The sequence below is a fragment of the Ursus maritimus genome, unplaced genomic scaffold, assembly GCF_017311325.1.
Source record: "Ursus maritimus isolate PB19 unplaced genomic scaffold, ASM1731132v1 scaffold_32, whole genome shotgun sequence".
NCBI classification, from domain to species: domain Eukaryota; kingdom Metazoa; phylum Chordata; class Mammalia; order Carnivora; family Ursidae; genus Ursus; species Ursus maritimus.
The window spans coordinates 23,366,159-23,388,438 of NW_024425786.1; the positions used below are offsets into that span (position 1 = coordinate 23,366,159).

A 22,280-nucleotide genomic window follows, 5' to 3' on the forward strand; every position below is an offset into this window, starting at 1 on the left:
AATGTAATTGTCCACCTGTATGTCTCCCTCCACTGCTAGACTGTAAGCTCCTTGAGAAGGACCCTGTTCTGCCTTTTTGACACACTTACTCATCATTGGCAGTGGTGCTTGCCGCTTAACAGTTGAACTGAACAAAAGAAAGATTAATTCAACTATGTGCCCTCAGTGGATGGGAGGAGAAAACTTGTTACTGTGTAGATGCAAAGTAGCGAGGCCTGAACCAGCCTGGCAGTGAGCACAGAAAAGGGAGATAGGCAAGTGACACATTTGTTGAGTATGGAGTGGGAGTTATGATTTGGCTTGTTGTATGTTAGAACCCACAGAATATTGGAATTGATTATAATGAGGGTTTGTTTAAGCTGTAACTCATAGCCACTTGAAACTCAGCTCCACAGATAAGGATATCTGAAAGCCATGGAGTTTGTGACTTGCTCAAGTTACGTCCCCAAGATCCTGCCCTAGTTTTTATTTTTTAATTTTTTTTTGAAGATTTTATTTATTTATTTGAGGGAGAGAGAGTGAGCACACAGAGGCAGAGGGAGAAGCAAACTCCCTGCTGAGCAGGGAGCCCTACGTGGGACTCGATCCCGGGACTCTGAGACCATGACCCAAGCCGGAGACAGATGCTTAACCGATTGGGCCACCCAGGTGCCCCTTCTCTACCCTTTTGTAAATAAAAAAAATTATTTTATTGTGGTGAGAACACCTAACATTAGAGCTACCCTCTTAACAAATTTTTAAGTATTGTTGACTAGGTACAGTGTTGTATAACAGAGCTCTAAAATGTAGTTCTTCTTGCTTAACTGAAACTTGATGCCTGTTGATAAGTAACTCCTATTTCCCTCTCTACCCCCCACAACCTTGGTTTTTCTTACTCAAGCTTTATTCTTTGAAAGGACCCTTTCCCATGACCCATACGAGACAGTTGACCTCCTGTCCTTTGAAGATTATGCTAGGGCAAAACCTGGGGATTTGAGCAGGCATTTTCAAAACTTAAATCATATACTTGTCTGCACTGTCCCACTGGATAGCCACTAAGTTACATATGGTTACATACGGTTATTTAAATGTAAATGAAAATTAAAATTTAATCCAATTCCTCAGTTACACTAACTACATTTTAAGTGCTCAGTAGCCACAGACCTAAATATTAGTCAACAGTACAGACATAAATTTATAGAACTGTCCATCATTGCATTCTGTTGGACACTGATATGCTAGATGGTGTGCTTACTGCTTAGATACAGAAAAAAATAAGATACAGACTTATCCTTTTTTTAAAAGATATATTTATTTATTTGAGAAAGAGAGCATGAGTGGGGGAGAGGGAGAGAGAGAATCTCAAGCAGACTCTGCACTGATCTCAGAGCCCGATGTGGGGCTTGATCCCACGACCCTGGGTTCAAGACTTGAGCCAGAATCAAGAGTCGGATGCTTAACCGACCGAACCACCTGGGCGCCCAGACATAGTCTTTATCTTTGAAGGCCTATTCATGGTACAGAGGGTGAGCCAAAATGTAAACAAATCTAACAAAATGACCAGAGAGTAAAACGCTCTGGGAACACAAGAGTAATTAACTCTTCCTGTGGTGGCAGGGGACATTGTAGAGAAGATGTGGTGTATGAGCTGAGCTGAAGGACCAGGACAGAATATGGAGTATCTTGGTCTTTTCTGTTTCGTCCCTTGAACCAGTGTATCCCATGAAACTGTTAGCTAAAATATGTGAGATGGGTAGTTTTGTTCCGCTTTGATATTGTCGTCCTGCCTTTCTCTGGGTAATGTGGCTTTTTTGGCAGAATATTTCTGTTTTTGCTGGACTCCATAGAGACTTGGTGAATAGTTGGAAAAGCTTAGGTGAAGTCAAAGTTCAAAGTTAAAGAGGTTCAGGTAAAGAAAAAATATTTGGTATCAAGAGCACAGAAATTTTTTTTTTTTTTTAAGATTTATTTATTTGAGAGAGAGAGAAAGAGGGCATGAGTGGAGGGAGGGGCAGAGGGAAAGAGAATATCAGGCAGAAGCCCTGCTGAGTACAGAGCCCGATGCAGGGCTTGATCCCATGACTCCGAGATCATGATCTGCGCCGAAACCAAGAGCTGGACGCTCAACCGACTGAGCCACCCAGGTGCCCCAAGAGCATAGAAATTTCAACAAACATTTATTTATTTTATTTTATTTTTTAAAAGATTTTATTGATTTATTTGACAGAAAGAGAGAGCATAAGCGGGGTGAGCAGCAGGCAGAGAGAGAAGCAGGCTCCCTGCTGAGCAGGGAGCCCAATGTGGGACTGGATCCTGGGACTCTGGGATCATGATTGGAGCTGAAAGCAGATGCTTAACTGACTGAGCCCCCCAGGCATCCCTCAGCAAACGTTTATTGATGCTGTTGCTTGCCAAGCTTTGGTCTAAGGTGTGGAGAAACAAACACAAGTAAGATCTTGTAGAAAGGGCTTACAATCTAGAGAAGAAATGTTAATGTATCAGGCAATAAAGTTGATGTGTGCTAGGACTGCAGTGTGTATAGACTACATTTTGAGTTTGAAAAAAAAGTGATCGAGGGTGACACTCTTCGATCAAACATTTCTGAGTACCTACTCTGCGCAGGTATCATGTGTTATATCGTAAAGGTCAAAGAAAGAGCCATGACAACTGGGGTGCTTAGGCTCTGCTGCTGGCAGGAGTGTAATTGGTAAACACTACGGAAAACTGGCTGGCGGTGTCTGCTACAGCTGATGCCCTACAACCCAGTGTACTGTTCCGCTCCTACCTGGAACGAGGCATTTCCCTACAGAAATGCATACATATATCTGTCACTGAAAGATGTGCTAGAAAGTTCATAGAAGAAGCGCTGTTCATAGTAGAAACTATTCAGATACCCATCAACAGCAAAATACTTATGGCAGTGAGAATCAGTGATCCATAACTGCACATAACAATGTGGATGAATCTCTCAGATGAGTGAAAGAAGCCAGACACAGAAGGGTCCATGCTGTGTGATTCCATTTACATAATTTACAAAAATCGATACAACTAATCTACGCTGTTAGAAGTCAGCATAGTGGTTACCCTTGAGGGCGGCCTGGTGACTAGAGGCGCCTTGGAGGTGCTGGCAATGTTCTGTTTCCTTCGGAGTGTTGGTTTCCTGGGTATGTTCAAATTGTGAAAACCAATCAAGCTTAGAATTTTTAAGAAACGCTATAGGAATGTGAACAAATAGATGGATTCTGGCTGAGGGGCTCAGGAGAAGACTTGATAGAAGGAGAGGAGGTGACTAAGCTGAGCCTTGAAGTGTTTGGGGGTGGTGAGGTGGGAGGAGAGAAGGGAAGCAGCATTTCAGAGAGAGGGAACTGCATGAGCAAGGGCAGTGAACCATCTGGAGAAGGTCGGCTAGTCCTGTTTGGCAGCGCATCTCATGCAAGTAAAGTTGGAGCTGGAGAAGCGGGTTAGAGACACTGTGGAAGGCCTCGAGTACCAAAGGAAGGAATTTGAACTTCAGGTTCTAGGAAGTCTTTGAAGGTCTTTTAAACCCGGGGGTGACCTCATCTGGGTTACAGGGGGCTTAGGAAGGTAAGTAATTATATCTTCATTCTCTGTGCATCAGTGAGCTGAAGTCGTCTCATTCATAATTATTAATTCAGAGCTTGTCCTGAATGAAAAAATATGTTTCATGTTGCTGTTTTCACTACTTGTCTCCGCACGCATGACACTTTTCCTTCTTTCTCCCTCGTACCTGCCAAAGACAGAACAAAAACCCAGCATACAGCATTACCGCCTAGTATCTCTGGCCACATCTCTTAAGGGGGCCAACAGTCAGTATCCTTTTCGTTATAGGCAAGAAGAGAGGCGGCGGCGGTCCTTCCAGGATTACACTGGGCAGAAGATCACCCTCGAGGCTGTCCTGAACACCACCTGCAAGAAGTGTGGCTGTAAAGGTAAGGTGAAGCCTCTGCCAGGCCAGTCCTTCCTCCTTGTGATGGCCCCTTACTAGGTGGGGGAGACCGCCTGGTTTGGCTGTGGCTCACCGAGCTTTTTAGTCAGTGATGGCCTCACTTGCTCATGCTGTTACTCCTCTTAGACTCTTATCAGAGTTCATTCCCTTTCTGTGTCCTCTTCTGAATGCTGGCCCTGCCAGATACTCTACTGTCACCCCACCTCTCCCCCGCTTTGCGGTTGATGCCCTGTGTGGGCAAGATCCCCATGTACTGCACCAGGAGGGGTAAGAGTGTTAGCTTATGGTTAACACTGTAAATTTTTATCTCCAAGGACCATTACCATTCTGCTGCAAAAGTGAAGTAACTTGGAAATACATTCCTCAAGGATCCAGGTCAAACCCTTTCTTGCTCTTCTTTTCTCTTTGACTTCAGACTTCTGAATACAGTATCTTTAGTAATGAAAAACACAGGCTAGCCACTTGCTCAGGTTTCTTCTGGTCTTACTCAGGTGTTCAAGAGCTCTCTCAGCCTGACTTCCCTTGTCAGAGCTATCACGAGAGGGATTGCCAGCATCTCATTTTCAGAGTGATCTCAATTTGTCACCCCTTTTCCCTTGCCTTCCATTTACCCTGCTCTCTTGATTTTTCTACAACAGTTGGTAGCAGATTTGTGCCCTGATTGATATTGTGGGAGTTAAGCCCCTACTTACCATTAATGTAGAGGGAGGAAGGGGGAAAAAATTGAAAGAATACCTCCTCAGGGGAATTGTGGGAACATTCCAGATATTTGGAAAACTGTATGCTGTATTCCCCTTCCAGGCACCACCTAGCCTCTGGATTCAGAGTTGCAAAGCAGTCTACACATAGCTTTTTGATGATCTCATGTGCTCCTCTCTGCCCCTGAAATAGGGTCTATGCAAGCTCGGACAAAACCAGCTCTGTAGTTGCTGTTAAAACCAGCTCTGTAGGGGCGCCTGGGTGGCTCAGTCATTAAGCGTCTGCCTTCAGCTCAGGGCGTGATCCCTGGGTCCTGGGATCGAGCCCCACATCGGGCTCCCTGCTCCACTGGGAAGCCTGCTTCTTCCTCTCCCACTCCCCCTGCTGTGTTCCCTCTCTCGCTGGCCATCTCTCTCTCTGTCAAATAAATAAATAAAATCTTAAAAAAATAAATAATAAAACCAGCTCTGTAGTAGCTGTTAAACAGACCCTTGATAACACTATAGGTTCAGGGAGGGTGGGGTCATCTTCAGCTTACGTCCACCAGGTGTTACATGAGGCAGAGAAGAATAATGAGAGATGGAATTTGGTCTAGTCAGCAAAGGTCAGGCCCAAGGGGGTTGGTTTTGGTGCAGCAGGAAGAGAACAGAACAGGAAGGCATGAAACCTGGAGTAAGTTTTAGCTCTGCTGCTCTGTGACCTTGAGCTACTTTTCTACTCTGGGCCTTTATATCTGCACATGCAGTGTTGGGTTTGATGATCTCTAAGGCCCTTGCCAGACCTGACAGTCTGAATGTTGAGTGCCCCTAGGTGACTGCCTGTCTCTCAGTGTGTTAGCTTGGATGTGAATGCCACCTTCCTGCCAGCTGCCTGAGAGCTATCTTCCTGTAGGGCTTGGCCTGCCACTCGGCTCCCTCTGCTAAGCATTCTGTTCTCTGGAGCAGCCTTTCAATGTCAGGAATAAGTTCCAAACAGATCTTTAAAAATTACTAAGCCCCATTGCTAATGGAAGGCAGCACAAGCCTGCTTCCTCTGCCATTTCCAAAGCAGTGCGAGTGTTTCCCACAGCTCTAGGACCAGCTGCTGGTCTGGCTTTGGTTGAGTGGGCAATGCTGTCTTGAGGTGACAGAAAATCTGCTCGGAACCCAGCAGCTGCTCTGAATGAACTCAGTAATACTTCTTCAACCAGCTAGCCCCTTTCAGGAGCCTCAGGGGAAGACCCACCTGCCAAGAGGAGAGGCTCCTTCTCCCCTCCCTACCTTTCTGCCTCTCTTCTGCAGGCCACTTCGCAAAGGATTGTTTTATGCAACCAGGAGGGACCAAATATTCTCTGATACCTGATGAGGAAGAGGAGAAGGAAGAGGCAAAGTCAGCAGAGTTTGAGAAGCCTGATCCCACGAAGAATTCTTCTAGAAAAAGAAAGAAGGTGAGTGTTATCTTGCTTTCATTTATCATATTTTTTTGAGTTTTAAAAGAAAAATGTACTAAAAAAATACGGTAGAATAAAAATTTACTTTTTGAAGAACTTTTAGGAATCCTGAAAACCATAAAGAATTCTAGGATCTCCTGTAATCTTTCTATCCAAAGAGACTTACAGTATTTTTGGTACATTCCAATCTTTTTGCTAGGTAATGATTAATAGATAGCTACATCTATATTTAAACACAAAATTATGGTTGTACTAGGTTTAGTTTATATTTTACTTTTTTCGTTACACTTATCAGAAATCATTTTGTACTTGTAAGTGTTCAAAAACTTGATTTAAGAGCAACATACAGTATTCTACGCTATGGCTGTATGATGGTTTATTTAATAATTTTTCTATTGTTGGATATTTTTATTACTTCCAGCCTAAATGTTTGGCCACATCTCTTACTGTTTTCTTTGGATAAATCCCTAAATGAGATTACTGAGTTAGGGCTTTAAGGCTCTTGATACATTTTATCAAATTGTCTTTCCAGAAAGTACTTATCTGTGCCCAGTGGTGGATAAGAGTGCCTGTCTCACGGCGTTCTGTCTCCTGTGTACTGCTTACAGCAGAACAATTCATAGACTTTGTTGTGGTGCAGAAAAAGGGCATTTGTTGCTTGCCACCCAGAGAGGGAACGGAAAAAAACTATGCTGTAGTTTGGTCAGGAAATAGTTGTTCTCATATCGTGTAGTATTTTTCTAATTGTGTCCAGTTATTAGGTTTTTGTTGCATTTTGTTTTTTAAAAGCTTCAGCAGTCTTTTGTTGAGTGGTCTTTTTGTTCCAGGTAGCGCAACCCTAGGAATACAAAAATTGTGATCAGGTTCTTGCCCTCAGTGGGCATTCCCTACAAATTAAGCATTACTTCATTTTATAGGGGAGGAAAAGGCCCGTTGTACCATTGTGAGAATTAGCCAGTATATGAATAATAATTTATTGATCTGTATATTCTCTCCCTGAGTGATCACATCCCTCCTCAGACTTCAGCTGTCTTGATGACTCCCACATCCCTGACCAGTATTCCACGGGTACCTCAGACTTTGGCTCAGAGTCTGTCAGACCCAGGTTTGAGGCCCTCTGTGCTGTAGACCATTTGTGTAACTTTGGGCCCTCCTTCATTTTCAAAGTAGGATTGTTGTGGTCGTTGATGACAGTGTTCTTTGTGAAGGCATGCCCAGCTCCCCAAGACAGATAGAAAATACTGACAAGTACGTGCCTAATTAATGTTGGCTGTCATGACTACCATTCTGTCTTCTTCAGCCCTCCTTCCTACACACACACATACACCCCACTATAAAAACAACACCAAAACCCTTGTTTCTGTTCTTCTATCTTGTATTACTTATTTTAATGACAGCAATAACCTGCGCGAAGGAAACCAGCATGTCGCTTATTTTCCTCTCCTTTCCATCCCACATCTAGTCAGTCACCGAGTCCTGTTAGTGGCACCTTCTAAGTATTCTTTTTTTCTCCTTCCTCCCACTCCTTCTACTGTGTGTTGCACTCCCTCCTGCCTTTCACCTCTTTGTTCCGAGTTCCCAGGAGTTGGGTCTAGGCATCTGATTTTTTTTAAAGCATCTCCTTTATCTCACTGCTTGATTCTCTTCATCATTATGATTATGATTTTTTTGATTATGATTTTTTTGTGCTCTGCTTTAACTCTGAATGTTGGGGTGGTCCAAGGCTGCCTTGTTACTGCCTTCTGTTCTCTACCTCCTCTCTAGGTAATTTCATCCTGTCCTATGGTTTTGAATACTACTTACATGCTTATAATCCCCAGATTAAGTATTTATATCCTTATTTTTGTCCAAATCTGTGATTCTGTCCCTGACTTTTTTTTGGCATTTCAGATTTAGAAATCCAACTGCCTACTTGACATCTTCATCTAATTGTCAAGTTTGCATCAAGCTTCACACACCCCAAAACTCTTTAATTTTTCTATCCAAAGCTGCTCCCTCCACATTTTGCCTTATCTCAGTGAACAGATCACCATTCACTGAGTTGCTCAAGCCAAAATCTATAGGCTTTGGCTTTGGTATTACTGTTGTTTTCTTTAAATTGTGGTAAAGTATCCATAACATAAATTTTACCATCTTAACCACTTAAAATTTTTTTGTTTAAGTTTTATTTATTTATCTCACTGCTTGATTCTCTTCATTATTATGATTATGATTTTTTTATTATAATTTTTTCGCCCACCCAACATGGGGCTCAAACTCATGGCCCCAAGATCAAGAGTCATGTGCTCTTCCAACTGAGCCAGCCAGGTGCCCACCATCTTAACCATTCTTTTTTTTAAAGATTTATTTATTTTATTTTAGAGAGTGAGCACGTGCACATGTGTGCGTGTGTGGCAGGGGCAGAGGGAGAAAATCTCAAGCAGACTCCCTGCTGAGCGAGGAGCCAGATGCAGGGGCTCAATCTCACCATACTGAGATCATGACCTGAGCCGAGATCAAGAGTCGATGCTTAACCAACTGAGCCACCCAGGCACCCACCATCTTAACCTTTTTTTTTTTTTAAGATTTATTTATTTATTTATTTTAAAGAGAGAGAGAGAGAGCGAGCATGAGTGGGAGGGGCAGTGGGAGAGAGAATCCCAAGCAGACGCCGTGCTGAGTGCAGAGCCCCATGTGGGGCTTAATCTCACACTCTGAGATCACGACCTGGACTGAAACCAAGAGTTGGCGCTCAACTGACTGCACCACCCAGGTGCCCTTAACCATTTTTAAGTATGCAATTCTTTGGCATTAAGTAAATTCAGATTGTTGTGCAATCATCACCACCATCCATCTCCAGAACTCTTCATTTTGCAAAACTGAAACTCTGTCCCCATTAAACACTAACTCATTCTTCCTCCCTGGCAGCTGGGAACCACCATTCTACCATCAACTGAGAAAAGAGGTGAAACTGAAAAACAACAAAGGCCTTTATTTGGGGTCTCAGAATTGCAATGGGGGGCCACAGATGTGTCTCACTCATTTAGGGAAAGCCAGGGGTTTTTCTGAGAGAGAAGGAATGGGGTGATTACATGATTTAGATGAAGAAGAGCCGAACAGACCCTGCTAGTTTGGTGCTGACCGGCTGAGCCACTTCTGATGCCTCTCTTCTTGATTATTTTATCAGTGCTATCAAGTGAAACTGTCACTGGCATGTAATAATTACCTTCACTGTCCTCATATGATCCAAATACCAGTTGCTCTGTTGGAATGTTATGAGCAACTGCTTGTACAACAATTGCCGCTTCTGTCCCAGTTCAAGAGTCCATCAGCTTGGAAAGGAAAATGGAGCTTCGAAATGGAGTCTCTTACATCTAGAAATTTTAGATAATTCCACATGACTTTTTTCTCTATGATTTAGACTACCTGGGTATCTCCTGTGAGTGGAATAACACAGTATTTGTCGTCATCTTTTTTTTTTTTAACTATTTATTTATTTGTCAGAGAGAGAGCACAAGCGGGGGAACAGCAGGCAGAGGGAGAAGCAGGCTCCCCGCTGAGCAAGGAGCCCGAGCCAAAGCAGACAACCGACTGAGCCACCCAGGCATCCCCAGTATTTGTCTTTTTATGACTGGCTTATTTGACTTAGTAAACTATCCTGAGGGGTCATCCATGTTATAGCATGGGTCATTTTTCCCTCTTAAGACTGAATAATATTTCATTATGTGTACACGCTACATTTTGCTTGTCCATTCATTTGTTGTTGGCCCTTAGGTTTCTTCCACCTTTTGGCTATTGTGAATAATGCCGCTCTGAACATAGTTGTACAGATATTTCTTCAGGACCTGCTTTCAGTTCCTTTGGGTACATACCCAGAACTGGAGTTGCAGGATTGTGTGGTAATTCTGTTCTGATTTTTTTTTTTTTTTTGAGGAACCATTGTACTGTGTTTCACAGTGACTGCGTCATTTCACATTCCTACCAATAGTGCACAAGGGTTCCCTTAGGGTGTAGTATCTGCTAATTGTCATTTAGGTAAAAGTAGATGATGGTGATGTTCAGTTGCTCGGTTCTTCTATGTCTTTTCTAATTTTTAAAAAATTTTCCAAGAGAGGGTTGTTAAGATATCCAATCAGACCACGTCTTCCTATTTAAAATCCTTCAGTGATTTTCCACTGTACTTAAAATAAAATCCAAACTGCCTCCTGTGAAAACAAACTGTCTAACCCCACCAGCTACTGCTTTTAGCAGGCAGTAAATATATCTGGCCAAAGCATTGTGTTTTTTTTTTTAATGTATTTATTTTTATAGTTACCTTCTACTTAAAGCATGGGATGCAGGCTTTCTATTTATAGTTGTTGTTATGAGGTTTCCCTTTTAAGTAAAACTGTTTTGTTGTTTTTTTAAAGTAAAACTTCTTAAAGTAAAAAGAAATCAAATTTTAAGAAAAATTTTAATGGATGCCTGGGTGGCTCAGTCAGTGAAACATCTGACTCTTGATTTCAGCTCAGGTCATTTTCTCAGGGTTGTGGGGTTGGGCTCCTCACTCAGTGGAGAGTCTGCTCGAGATTCTCTCCCTTTCCCTCTTCCCTTCCCCCACACCATGTGTGGTCTCTCTTTCTCTCTCAAATACATAAATCTTTAAAAAAATTTTTTAAGTAAAAAATTAGCAGTTTGTAAACACATGGAGTAAAAATTGTGGCAATATTATAGGAATGGCACTTGGAAAACACTGATTTAGAGCATTGGGGATATTATTTTAGTTTGATACTATTCTCCTGTGAACCAAAGAAATAGAAATTTATAAAAACCCCTACCTACTTCAGGCACTGCCTTCCAGAGGCCTCTGCAAACCTTCAGCATTGCCAGATTTAGCCCAGCTCCCTCACAGAGGCAACCCAGACCCATGCTCCCTGCAGGATTGCTTATTTTTGAACACAGGGCTTGGACATGCCTTTGTTTTTCATGCTAGTGTTTCTAGAGCCTTCTTCATAGAGGTCTGAGGACCTGATTTAGAGAGGGAAAAGGGGAGTTTCCACTATTTATAACCTCATTATTGAAATGTACAACAAAAGAGAGGCAACCCATAACCTCACTAATGACCAGGATCTGTACTGGTGGGGCACGGTTTTTTCTACCAGCTCTTTTCAGATGCATGTTTTACCTAGATACAATAAAAATGTACATACTGTTTTATTTCCTGCTTTTTTTTACTTTGTCATGAGCATCTTTCCATGTTTGCCACACAGTCCTGTAGTCCTCATTTGCAGCGCTATGTAGTATTATGTCAGGTGGGTGTGGAGGGATTTGGGGAGGCAGTAGAGAGTGGTGCTTAAGAACCGGGGCTGTGAGACACATTGCCTGGGTTCTGATCTCAGCTCAGCCACCTCCTCGCTGTGGAACTTAGTCTAATTACTAACTTCTCTGAATCTGTTTCCCTATTTGTAAAATGGGAATAATAAGCATCTACTTCACAAGGTTGTTAGGATGAGGTGATGCATGTAAAACTCTGAGCATCGTGGTGGCATACAGCACAGCCCAGCGCATGTCAGCTATGAGTAGCTGATGCTTAAAAACAGAGGCCTTGTGGTCAGAGACTGGGTTTAAGTAGACACTAGGTTCAAGGAGTTTATATATTCTAAATATCAATCCCTGATTAGATTCGTGACTTCTTGCACATATTTTCTTCCATTCTGTGAATTGCCTTACTCTGTTGATAGTGCCTGTTTTTATTCTAGATTTGCATTTTTAAAAAACACACCTGAAACTACCATGTTAGCCACTTTGAAGTGTATGGCTTTTCATGGCAGTCTTAAGTACATTCTCATGATCATGTGTTTTGATGCACAAAAATTTTAATGTTGAAGTCCAACTTACCTATTTTTTCCTTTTGTTTCCCATGCTTTTGGTGTCATACGCAAGAAACCATTGTCAAATCCAATGTCGTGAAGCTTTCCCCTGTTTTCTTCTAAGAGTTTTGTAGTTTAAACTCGCACATTTAGGTCTTTGATCCATTTCGAGGGTTTTTTGGTATGTGATGTGACTCCAACTTCATTTTTTTTTTTTTTTTGCATGTGGATTTTCAGTTTTCCCAGTGCCAGTTTTTCAAAAGAACGGTCCTTTCCCTACTGACTGGTCTTGGCATCATTATTGAAAATCATTTAACCATGTATGTGAGGTTTTAGTCCTGGCTGTCTACTCTGCGCTATTGGTCTGTACGTCTGTCTTTATGTTTGTGCCACACTATTTCGATGACTCGTTTTTTTATATAATAATTTTTTATTATGTTATGTTAGTCACCATACAGTAAATCCTTAGTTTTTGATGTAATGTTCCATGATTCATTATTTGTGTATTACACCCAGTGCACCATGCAATATGTGCCCTCCTTAATACCCATCACCAGCCTATCCCAGTCCCCCACCCCCCTCCCCTCTGAAGCCCTCAGTTTGTTATTTTGATGACTCTAACTTTGTAGTAAGTTTTGGAATCAGGAAAGGTCAGTCCCCTAACTTTGTTCTTCTTTTTCAAGATTATTTTGACTATTTGTGGCCCCTTGAGGTTGCAGATGAATTTTAGGATGGATTTTTTTATTTTTACAAAAAATGTTATTGGGATTTTGATAGGGCTGCATCAGATCTGCAGATTGCTTTGTGTGGTATTGGCATCTTAACCATATTAAGTCTCCCAATCCATGAACATGGGTATTTTTCCATTTATTTGTGTTAGTCTTAATTTCTTCCAGCAGTGTTTTGCAGTGTACAAGTCTTTTTGCCTCTTTGGTTAAGTTTATTCTTTTTGATGCTATTGTCAGTGGAATTGTTCTCTTTATTTCCTTTTTGGATTGCTCATTGTTGTGTGTAGAAATGCAGCTGTTTTTGGGGTTTTGATTTTGTATCCTACAGCTTTGCTGAATTCACTTATCAGTTCTGACAGTTGTCTTATGGAATCTTTAGGATTTTCTGCATATAAGATCATGTCTACAAACAGGTAATTTGACTGTTTAATAGAGCTGGATATTTAACAGGTATTCTATTTATATGTTCCAAGGATTATTCTTTCTCTTTTAACCTTTCAGTGAGTAAACGGTATTTGTCAGATTCCTAAAGCAGTTTTCTGGATATTTTACTTTTGTGGGTCTTTGGTTAAGTTGGTTTGCACTGCTTAATACAACTGATGCAATTAGTTATTGCTTTGTTTCTAAAGCTGCTTTGAAATATGTATTTCATTTCACCAAAACAATTATTAAGGATCTGCTAGGTATGAGGCTGTGTATGAGCTGCTTAGTCAACCTGTTGTCCTACCCCTCATCACTCTTCACTGAGTAGAGGAATGTCTGATGAGCCATGGCAGTAATAATCATCATGCCATATTATTTTCTAAAGTACCTATGTGTATTTGGACTTCTAACTCATGAGTTGTCTTTGATTAAAAAGTGCTCTAGGGAGTTGAAACATTTAAAACTTCCCCCTTGATCCCCTCCACCCCCTCTTTCTACCAAGATCTCATCTAGCATCATTGTCTTTTCACCTCATTGTTAATCCTTTCATGATCTTTGATGCCTTGTATTTGTTCAGTGCTGATGGTTTATAAGATATCTTCATGTTTTTTATTTTGTTTTATCCTTATATACTCCTATGAAGTAGCCAGAATAGGTGTTATTGTTCCGTTTTACATATTAGGAAAATGCAGAGGAAGAGAAATTGTCTCACCTGAAGCTACGCAACTACCAGAGATAGAGTTAAAATAAGAAGCCAGGCCTTCAGATTGCTAACCCTGTGTTCTTAGTGCTCCAATTATTTACTCAACACATATGTACTGAGTACCTCATGCATGTCTGTTGTGCATTGTTTGGTGCTTGACTTATCAGGACTCATAAGGTCAGTTTTGCTTTGTCGCCAGCTACCCTTAGTGACTATTTGATGTTATCTGTTGATCTCTTTCTTTTTTTTCTCCCTGTGGATCTGTTTCTGTTCATAACCGTAAGCCAAGATTCTAGGCCTCCTATCTGTTTCCTTTTACCCTCTAAATATTTTTTAATAATTTTTTAAATTTCCTTAAGTAATATCTAAGACCACTGTGGGGCTCAAACTCATGACTCTGAGATCAAGAGTTGCACGCTCCTCTGCCTGAGCCAGCCAGGTGCCCCTACCCTCTAAATCTTTGATTCTAGTAGATTGGCTTTCCTTACCAATGGAAACTTCTGGAAATGGATGTTTTGGGGTATGTGAGAGTGGCCGATTCGGATACCCATTCCAGCACTAGTTGGCTCTGGGAACCACATGTGGAACTAAGTAGGTTCATCTGAAGGGAAATGCCTTCAGCAGTCCATGGTGCCGAATAAGTTAGTGGGTAGCAGGAATGCTTAGTGTTTGGAAGGCCTATGTGATAGGCAGGTCACATGAATTAAAGGTTATGCACAATACCTACACTCAAGCAACTAATAGCATAAGGAGAAAGATGAGCACACAAGGTATTTCTGGGGGCAAAGGACAGACACCCACTCCAAGGGAGTTATTAGATCGCATAGAAATCCAGCAACAGGAAGTGAGGTGTGGTTGGGCCACTCAGAACTGGAACCAAAAAGTCAGAAATGGACTATTGGCTTCTCACCTCTGCTTCTTTACTAGACTGCTTCATTGTCCCACTTTTTTTGCAGTCTGGTGAAGAGAATGTCTAATGTAAAGGAGAAGGTGCTAGGCATGTTGGGAAACCAGGAAGTGGCCCATGATAAAGAAAGGATGTCACCTGTTCCACATAATGCCTGGCACATAATAGGCATGCACCAGCTGCCTTAGAATAGACAGCATCCATAAGCTCTGCTAGCTGTAGCTCCTTAGGTTCCTTCACTCAGTGAGACCTGCCCTCAGTTGGGAGAGTAACAGAGACTGACTCCTGTTGCTGCTGGAAGGTAGTAATGAAGGGAACAGGGGCAGGAGCATGGGATTCTTGTAGCTCTGAGGCCCCCACCTTTTTATCAAACGTACACGTAGTGAATGCACGTACTGTCCAGATACCGAGTATGCATTGATTTGGTCCTGTATATCCATTCAGTACCATGACAGGTTTTGTCCAAGTGCCTGAAAATTGTAAGTCATTTTTACTGGGCATAATTAGACCAAGAGGAAACTGTGTTGAAAATGGAAATGGAGTATGAAGTGGTTGGCAAAATAGGAATAGAGGTTTTCGTAGTGAAGCCCTCGGTAATCTTTCCATGAATCTGTGGTCTGTACCTTTCTGGCTTCTTTCTTTCACTTATCATATGCCATCATGGATCTTTCTGCATAAGAGCTATGTTATGAGAAAGCACGTACATTGAGGATCAGGCTGCCTACTAATTATAGTGAAATCTAGCTATACTTGATCCAGAATATAATTTTCTTCTGATGTGGCTACTGTATTTACTGTCTGCTGTACTATATATAGAAGGGACAGATCTAGGAATGTCATCCCTTGGCTGCAATGCTGGCTTTGTCCTCTTGTCCAGAGAACTTCTTCAGGTGCCTATCTGAGAGAGAGAGGTTGCTAGTCCTGGGCCTGTTCCGATAAAACAGAGTTGTCCGGGGTAATCTGCTGACAAGCCTTGTGTAATTCCCCTTCTATGGAATAAAGTTTGAGTTCCTTGAAGATTCTTCACAGTCCCAGCATCATCTCTGACCAGTTCCTTGCCACACACAACTGTTCTTTAACCTCACTTGTTAAAAGAGTGTCTATGTGCCAAGCTCTGTTCTAGTCACTGCAGATACAGTAGTGAACAAAACACGTAGAGTCCCTATCTTCATGGCATTTTCATTCTAATGGGGGTCACAATGAACTGGTAAGCAAATACAAAATAATATTAATATGCCAAGTAGTGATGAATGCTGTGGAGAAAATTTGATTATGAGAGATAGGGAGTGCTGGAATGGGGGTAGCAGGGAGAGGTGGCTCACCATCATAGATAGAGTGGTGAGGGCAGCCCTTTCTCAGAGCGTCATTGGGTGGATGTTTGGAGGAAGAGAGGAAGCAAGCTCCTCTGATAAGTGGAAAGAGTATTTCAGCAAGCGATAGCCAGATGCAAGTGCGATAGCCAGATGTTGGGAATGAGCTTGGCTTCTTTAAGGAACAGTAAGGAGGCCAGAATAGCTGGAGTGAAGCCAGTGAGAAGAGAGGAAGTTAGGGGAAACCAGATCACGGAGGGCCTTGTAGGAGAACATGAGGACTGCAGCTGTCCCATTGGAGGGAGATGGATATCGTTAGAAGTCTGACCAGAGGGATGATGTCATATGGCTTCCCTTTAAGGAGAATTACTCTGGTTTCTGTGTGGAAACTGGGCAGTCAGAAGGCAAGGCAGAAGCAGCAGACTTGTTAGTAAACAATATTAATAAGCCAGGTAAAAGATGGTGGTGCTGGAGGTGGTGAGGGAGTCGAAGTGGGGATAGTTTTGAAGGCAGAGCTGACAGAATTTGTTGAGGGATTGGATGTAAGGTAGGCAAGAGAATAGTTGAAGATAACTCCACGAAGTTTTTGGACTGAGTAACTGGAAGATGTGAGTTGAGAGGAGAAGGGATGCAGGAGTAAGTAGGGGCATGGGGAGCAATCGGGGTTTAGTTTGAGGTGCTACCTATGAAGATGGGAAAGAAAGCCGGAGGGTGACGGCGGGGGGGCGGGGATGCCTGTCAAATATCCACTTGCACCGACCCAGGAGAGGCAGCTGGATGTGTAGTTTGGAGTCCAGAGGAGAGATCCTGGTAAGAGATACAAATCTGGGAGTCAGCACATACAGATGGTATTTAAGTAAATACATGAGATCACCTGGCGAGTAAATACAGGGAGAGGCAGGGCTTTGAGGACTTGAGCCCCAGATTGTCCCAACTTCTAGAGGTTATGAAGGTGAGGACAGACTAGCAAAGGAGACTGAAAAGGTGCAGCCAGGGATGTTAGCAGAGAAGTAAGAGAATGTGGCGGAAGTTAGGGAGGAGTGTGTTCTAAGACAGATGGACTGTCAAGATGCGACCGATGGATCAAGTAAATGAGGACCACGGATTTGGCCCTGAGGAGGTCACTGGTAACTCGGACAAGAGCCATGGTAGTGGTAGGGTGACAGTGTGGTTAAAGTTGTTCAGGAGGTTTTTTTCAATGGGAACTATTATCATGTATTTGTTTATTGGTGGGGATGAGCCAGTGAGGAGGGGGAGATGATACAGGAGAGAGAGGACGATCCTCACATCCATGGCTTTGAATACAAGAGCAGGGATGGGATCCAGTGCATAGTAAATAGCTACACAGGATGTGATTTGTCGCTCCCTGAAAGATAGTTCAAGCATTTGCCTCATTCTGTCTTCCCCCTGGCTGGAAGGCTCCACTTCCCTTCTTGCATCAGCACTACCACAACCATTCCACCTGCCAAGACCATATTCATGCTTCAGAAGCGTAACACCTTACATCTCTTTCATGAAGCCAACCTCAGATTCCTCAGACCTGATGGATTTTTCCCTTGTGTGTTAATGGCATGGTTTTTGTACTTTTCTTACATTACTGCCATGACTCCCTAGTATCTTAGTTTTTATCTTTGATTTAGATAATTTGTTTCTTGAAGGCTCATTATCCCTGTTTTCTGACATTGCTCAGCTATTTTAAGAGAGATTAATTAATAGATATTCCTGGCTCTTAGAAGGTACTCAATAAATATTTGTTGAATGAATGTACTATATAGTTACAAGGAGTCATTCTTTCCTGGTTTGATGAGGTTGGCTCAGGTTTGGAGGAAAGGTGCCAGGCTCCACCACTCAGTGGGGTAGTGGGTACTCTGAATTCTATTAAAAATTGGTGTATTCTCCTTATCTTCTAAGCAACACGGTATGCAACTGTGGCTCTGTAAAGTGCTTTGTAGGTAGTAAAATTAAATACGTATTTGTGAGTTGATTGATAGACGTTTTTCTTCTGGTCTTACCCTTCCCAAGCTCTGGTAAACTGGTGCATTATGGGTAAATTCTGTCCAGGAATTACACTGTGTCATACTTCCCAAAAGTTTACCCAGTGAACTTCTCAGTTTGAGAATCAGTCATTTCTCAAGAGTAATTCTTAAGAATAGATAAAGAATAAATGCTTGCTTGATTGATTTTGGGCCAAAATGAGTGCCTTTTGGTTGGGAGGTGCTAAGTTAGGTGCTTCCTGTAATGCAGACAGGGCTAAAAAGAACATCCACTTTGGGACCCAGCTTGAGTCAGATCCAGGTTCTACCACGTGGGCAAGTCACTTTGTCTCAGTCAGCCTCTCTGAACTTATCATTTTCTTTCCTGAAAATACAGGGATAATTATGCCCACCGAATAGATTTGTTATAAAGGGTAGAGGAGATATGTGTGCAAAAGTGCCCAGCTCAGCATCTGGAAAAATAGGTACTTAATAAATGTTAGCTGCTGTTATTCCCCTTTCTCAGTTTTTGTTTTTGTTTTTCTCATGCTGGGCTGCTGCTAACCTATTGCAGAATGAGAGAAAATGGGTGGGCCAGCTGCTGTCACCAGACATTGGCTTTTCCTGGGGAGCAGTTCTGAGCAGTGGCTTCTTTCCCATGCCCCTCCTGGCCTGTCTGCCAGCGGCTCACACCCAGGGTCATTTTTTTATCCTTTATCTTCTGTTCTACTTCCCCCTTGAATGAAGTCAAGGGACCAGAAGCTAGTGTCACCTCTGGTATTCCATCTTCTCCCCTGTCCCAACTCCCAACTGCTGAAGTGATCGACGCCACCTGCTGGAGGACTAGATTTTCTTTGTTCAGAGATTGAGGTCTACAGGGCCATTCCACCGACCCCTCCCCGCCACTCCTTCTTATTCTAGCTGGAGTCCTCGTCACAGCCTATGACTTGTTTTCCTCTTTCCTCCTCTTGAGCCTGCATCTTGGAGAGGGAAGAAAGTGAAATAATGCCAGACTCTGAGTTAGAAAGCACACTGTTTTTGTCACCTGAGCCTTGGTCACCTCACTTTACTTCTCTGAGTTGTAGTTTCCTTATCTGTAGAATGGGAATAATAATTCCTGAATTTTGGCCTTGCCAGATTATTATTATAAGATAAAGGATGCGAAAAGCTTGATAAACTAAAGTGCTATTTGGATGTAAAAAAGTATTCTGCTCTCCTTCCTCATTTATTTATGAGGGGAGGGGCGCCAGACTCCACGTGTGCTTCCTCACTTTCCCAGGACCCTGCCCTACCTCAGGGGCAGAACCTGGTGAGGCACCCCAGCCCTTATATCCTGTGATGAGCTTCTATGATCTTGTCATCCAGAAAGTGCAGCACCATAAGCCAAACCAGCGGTTTGCCAGCTCTCAACTGCCCCCAGCCGTGGTTCCTACTGCTTGGTAATAGGGGTCTGAGAAACTTTGTTCCGCTCTCCCTACTCCACTGGAGACTTCAAGAAAGAATTCCGGTCTAATCTCCTTTCAGAACTTTGACTCATCTGCTGTGGATACATGGCTAGACTGTCAGAACATTCTGGGAGTTCTCTGAAATGACAGAATAATACTTGTAGCTATGCAGAGTGCCTGCTGTGTGTCAGGCACTTAGTGCCTAGTAGTTAGTATTTATCTTGTTTAATACTCGTAGCATCCTTTGAAGTAAGTATTTATTATTTGCAGTTTACTGAAAAGAAAGCTGAGGTTCACAAGTTCCAAGTTACATAGCTATTAAGTGGCAGCTGGAATTTGAACTTTATTCTGCCTTATTCCAAAATCGTTGGCGCTGACCACCGTACCACGAGGCCTGCCACTGCTGTGCAGGAGGAGGGGCCGGCCGTGAGCTTCCGAGGAAAGCTCAGGAGATTTCCAGTCGTCCAATCTGTGCGCAAACCCCAGCCCTGCCCATGTGATCTGGGGCAAGTGGCTTTCAACTTCTTGAGCCGCAGATCCTACCTCATTACCTCTTCACCACAACGTGCGGCATAGGTGCTCTTCCCATCTCCGTTTTACATGTGAGGAGAATACGCCTCATGAGATAAAATGACTCGCCCTAAGTTACAGAATAGTAACCGGACATGGCGGAGCCAGAACTCAAGTCTGGGTCTAACGCTGGTTCTGTGTTCTGTCCCTCCTTTCTCCCAGCCGGCTCCCGAGACCTGGTGTAGCTCTCAGACACACAGCTCTCTGCGTGCTGGTTGGGAGCCTGTAGGGGGAGCAGGAGCCGCAGCTCTTCAGCTCCTTCTCTTTCTCCTCCCTTAGTCTCTCCTCCTTAGAAGCCTTACTGAGCAGTATTGACAGTTGAAATTCAAGGAAAAGGGTTATGCATTGCTTAAAACTGCTTGAAGCCCCCCCCACAGAAGCCTAGGAATCTGCCTCCCATCTTTTGTGTGAGTTTGTGTTACTACTTTGGCAGCACGGTGTGGTGGTTATAGTTTGGAGAAAGTTCTTTCTGATCTTTTCTCTTTATCATTATAATCTTACAAGGTTGTTGTGTTGGAGATGACACAGCAAGGGCAGCGGCTGGAGCCGTACTAATTGATGGCAGCTGTTTTCCCGGGCAGCAGGCTGTGCTAGAAACCAGAGCAGGAGCCCAGGGTCCTGGGGCTCTCACCTCCTTATTGTGTGACCTTGGGCATATGAGGCACTGTCTCCAGGTAGACTGGGTGACCTCTAAGGACTCCTTTCACCTTTAATATCCCGTGTTTTTTAAAAATAAAAGTAAGGATGCCTGGTTTTTTTTTTAATCTAACTGAATTGTAATTTATTTAATGCTTTATAATTTATTAAATGGTCCCCTATTGATTATATGCCATGATACTTTAAAGCAAATGTACACATACAACGTTGCTTTTAAATTTTCTTTTCAGGAAAAGAAGAAAAAAAAACATAGAGACAGGAAGTCGTCTGACTCTGACAGCTCAGACTCTGAGAGTGACACAGGCAAGAGGGCAAGGCACACATCAAAAGACAGCAAGGCAGCAAAGAAGAAGAAGAAGAAGAAGAAGCACAAGAAGAAGCACAAGGAGTGAGAGTGGAGAGAGTAGAGGGGGTGGTTGAGAGAAGGAGGAACCAGGGGCCTTGTGCCTTGAAGCCCTGGCTCCCGGAAAGACTCAGTAGTGCGAGTATGGCCTCCCACCCCACTGACTTCGTGCCCACGGGAGATGGCTTCCCCTCATGCAGCAGGCAGGTTTGGGAGTTAGATGTCAGAGCATCTGCCTGAATGAGTTGTTGTTAACTTATCATTCCTGGTCCCTTTGCAAGTGACCCCTGCAGCTCACCCATTCATTCACTCAATCCTTCATTCGGCAGGAGGTCCTATTACCCTCTCCAGCTGCCACTGCCAGAGCCAGATTCCTGCACAGGAGTCCAGGCTGCAGCCACAGGTACTGCTGTGGAGGCAAGTCTGGCTGTAGTTGGAGAACAGGAATGGGCCCCTCCCTGTTGGGTCTGCCCTGGGCTGATTGGTGAGTGATCCCTGCGGCATCCAACACCGGGGCCGAGGGAGACCGGCAGGATGAGGGAGAACATGGTAAGAAGTGGTGCTCACTTTTTCCATTCCCCCTAACGTGATTCCACCATGCTACAAGTGACAGCCAGAAAACCATTGTTTGCAGTGACTGAGCTTGTGTGTGACATTCTGCCAGACCGCTGAACCAGATAGCTCAAGCCAAGATCATTGCTTTACTTTGTATTTACTACTGTGTGAGTCAATTGGTTCCACTTCAGGTCTCTGCTTAAATTCCTGGCACTAAATGGAAGTGTGTTTGGTTTTAAACTTGCTGAATGTTCTTACTGCTATAATCCCTCTTCCTGGGTAATTTACAGACTTACAAGTCACTGAATCTGCATTCACTGACAGAAAAACATTTAATATGTTACTTCAGACCTTGGAGAGAAGCCCAGCTGAGGTACAGAGCCAGAGGCACCAACAGGTCACAGTCTTCTTAGGAGATCACTTATAAGCCCTCTCTTCTGTAATGATTAGATGACCTCTTCCCCCAGAGCTGATTAGAGAAACGGTAAGAATTTGTAACCATGACTGGTCCAGGGCATAGGTGGGAGCTTAGCAGTCATCTTGGCCAGAGGGCATTGGCTCCCACCACCAAGGCACAAGCCTGCATCCTGTGTCCTGAGCCTACATTCTGGAAAGAGAGACCACAGCATCCCACAAAGAGCAACTTTCCAGACCCAAGGGCCTACAGTTCAGGGTGGGCCTGAGGTGACAGTTCAGTAGCTGAGCCTGGGGAAGCCGTGCCACTGACTGATTATGGACTAGCTCATGTGGCCGTGCGGAGGAGC

General features: G+C 43.3%; 1 protein-coding gene across 1 annotated transcript in view; it reads left to right on the top strand.

The window, feature by feature from the left end:
• The window catches only part of ZCCHC17 (zinc finger CCHC-type containing 17), a 52,474-nt gene extending 30,740 nt beyond the window's left edge, over positions 1–21,734 (top strand). Inside the window, exons 6-8 of the mRNA XM_008694487.2 lie at positions 3,829–3,929; positions 5,926–6,071; positions 20,849–21,734. Of these exons, the coding sequence (XP_008692709.1) occupies positions 3,829–3,929; positions 5,926–6,071; positions 20,849–21,010 (409 nt within the window). The 3' untranslated portion in view covers positions 21,011–21,734. The remainder of the gene's footprint in view (positions 1–3,828; positions 3,930–5,925; positions 6,072–20,848) is intronic.
• The last annotated feature ends 546 nt before the right edge of the window (positions 21,735–22,280 follow it).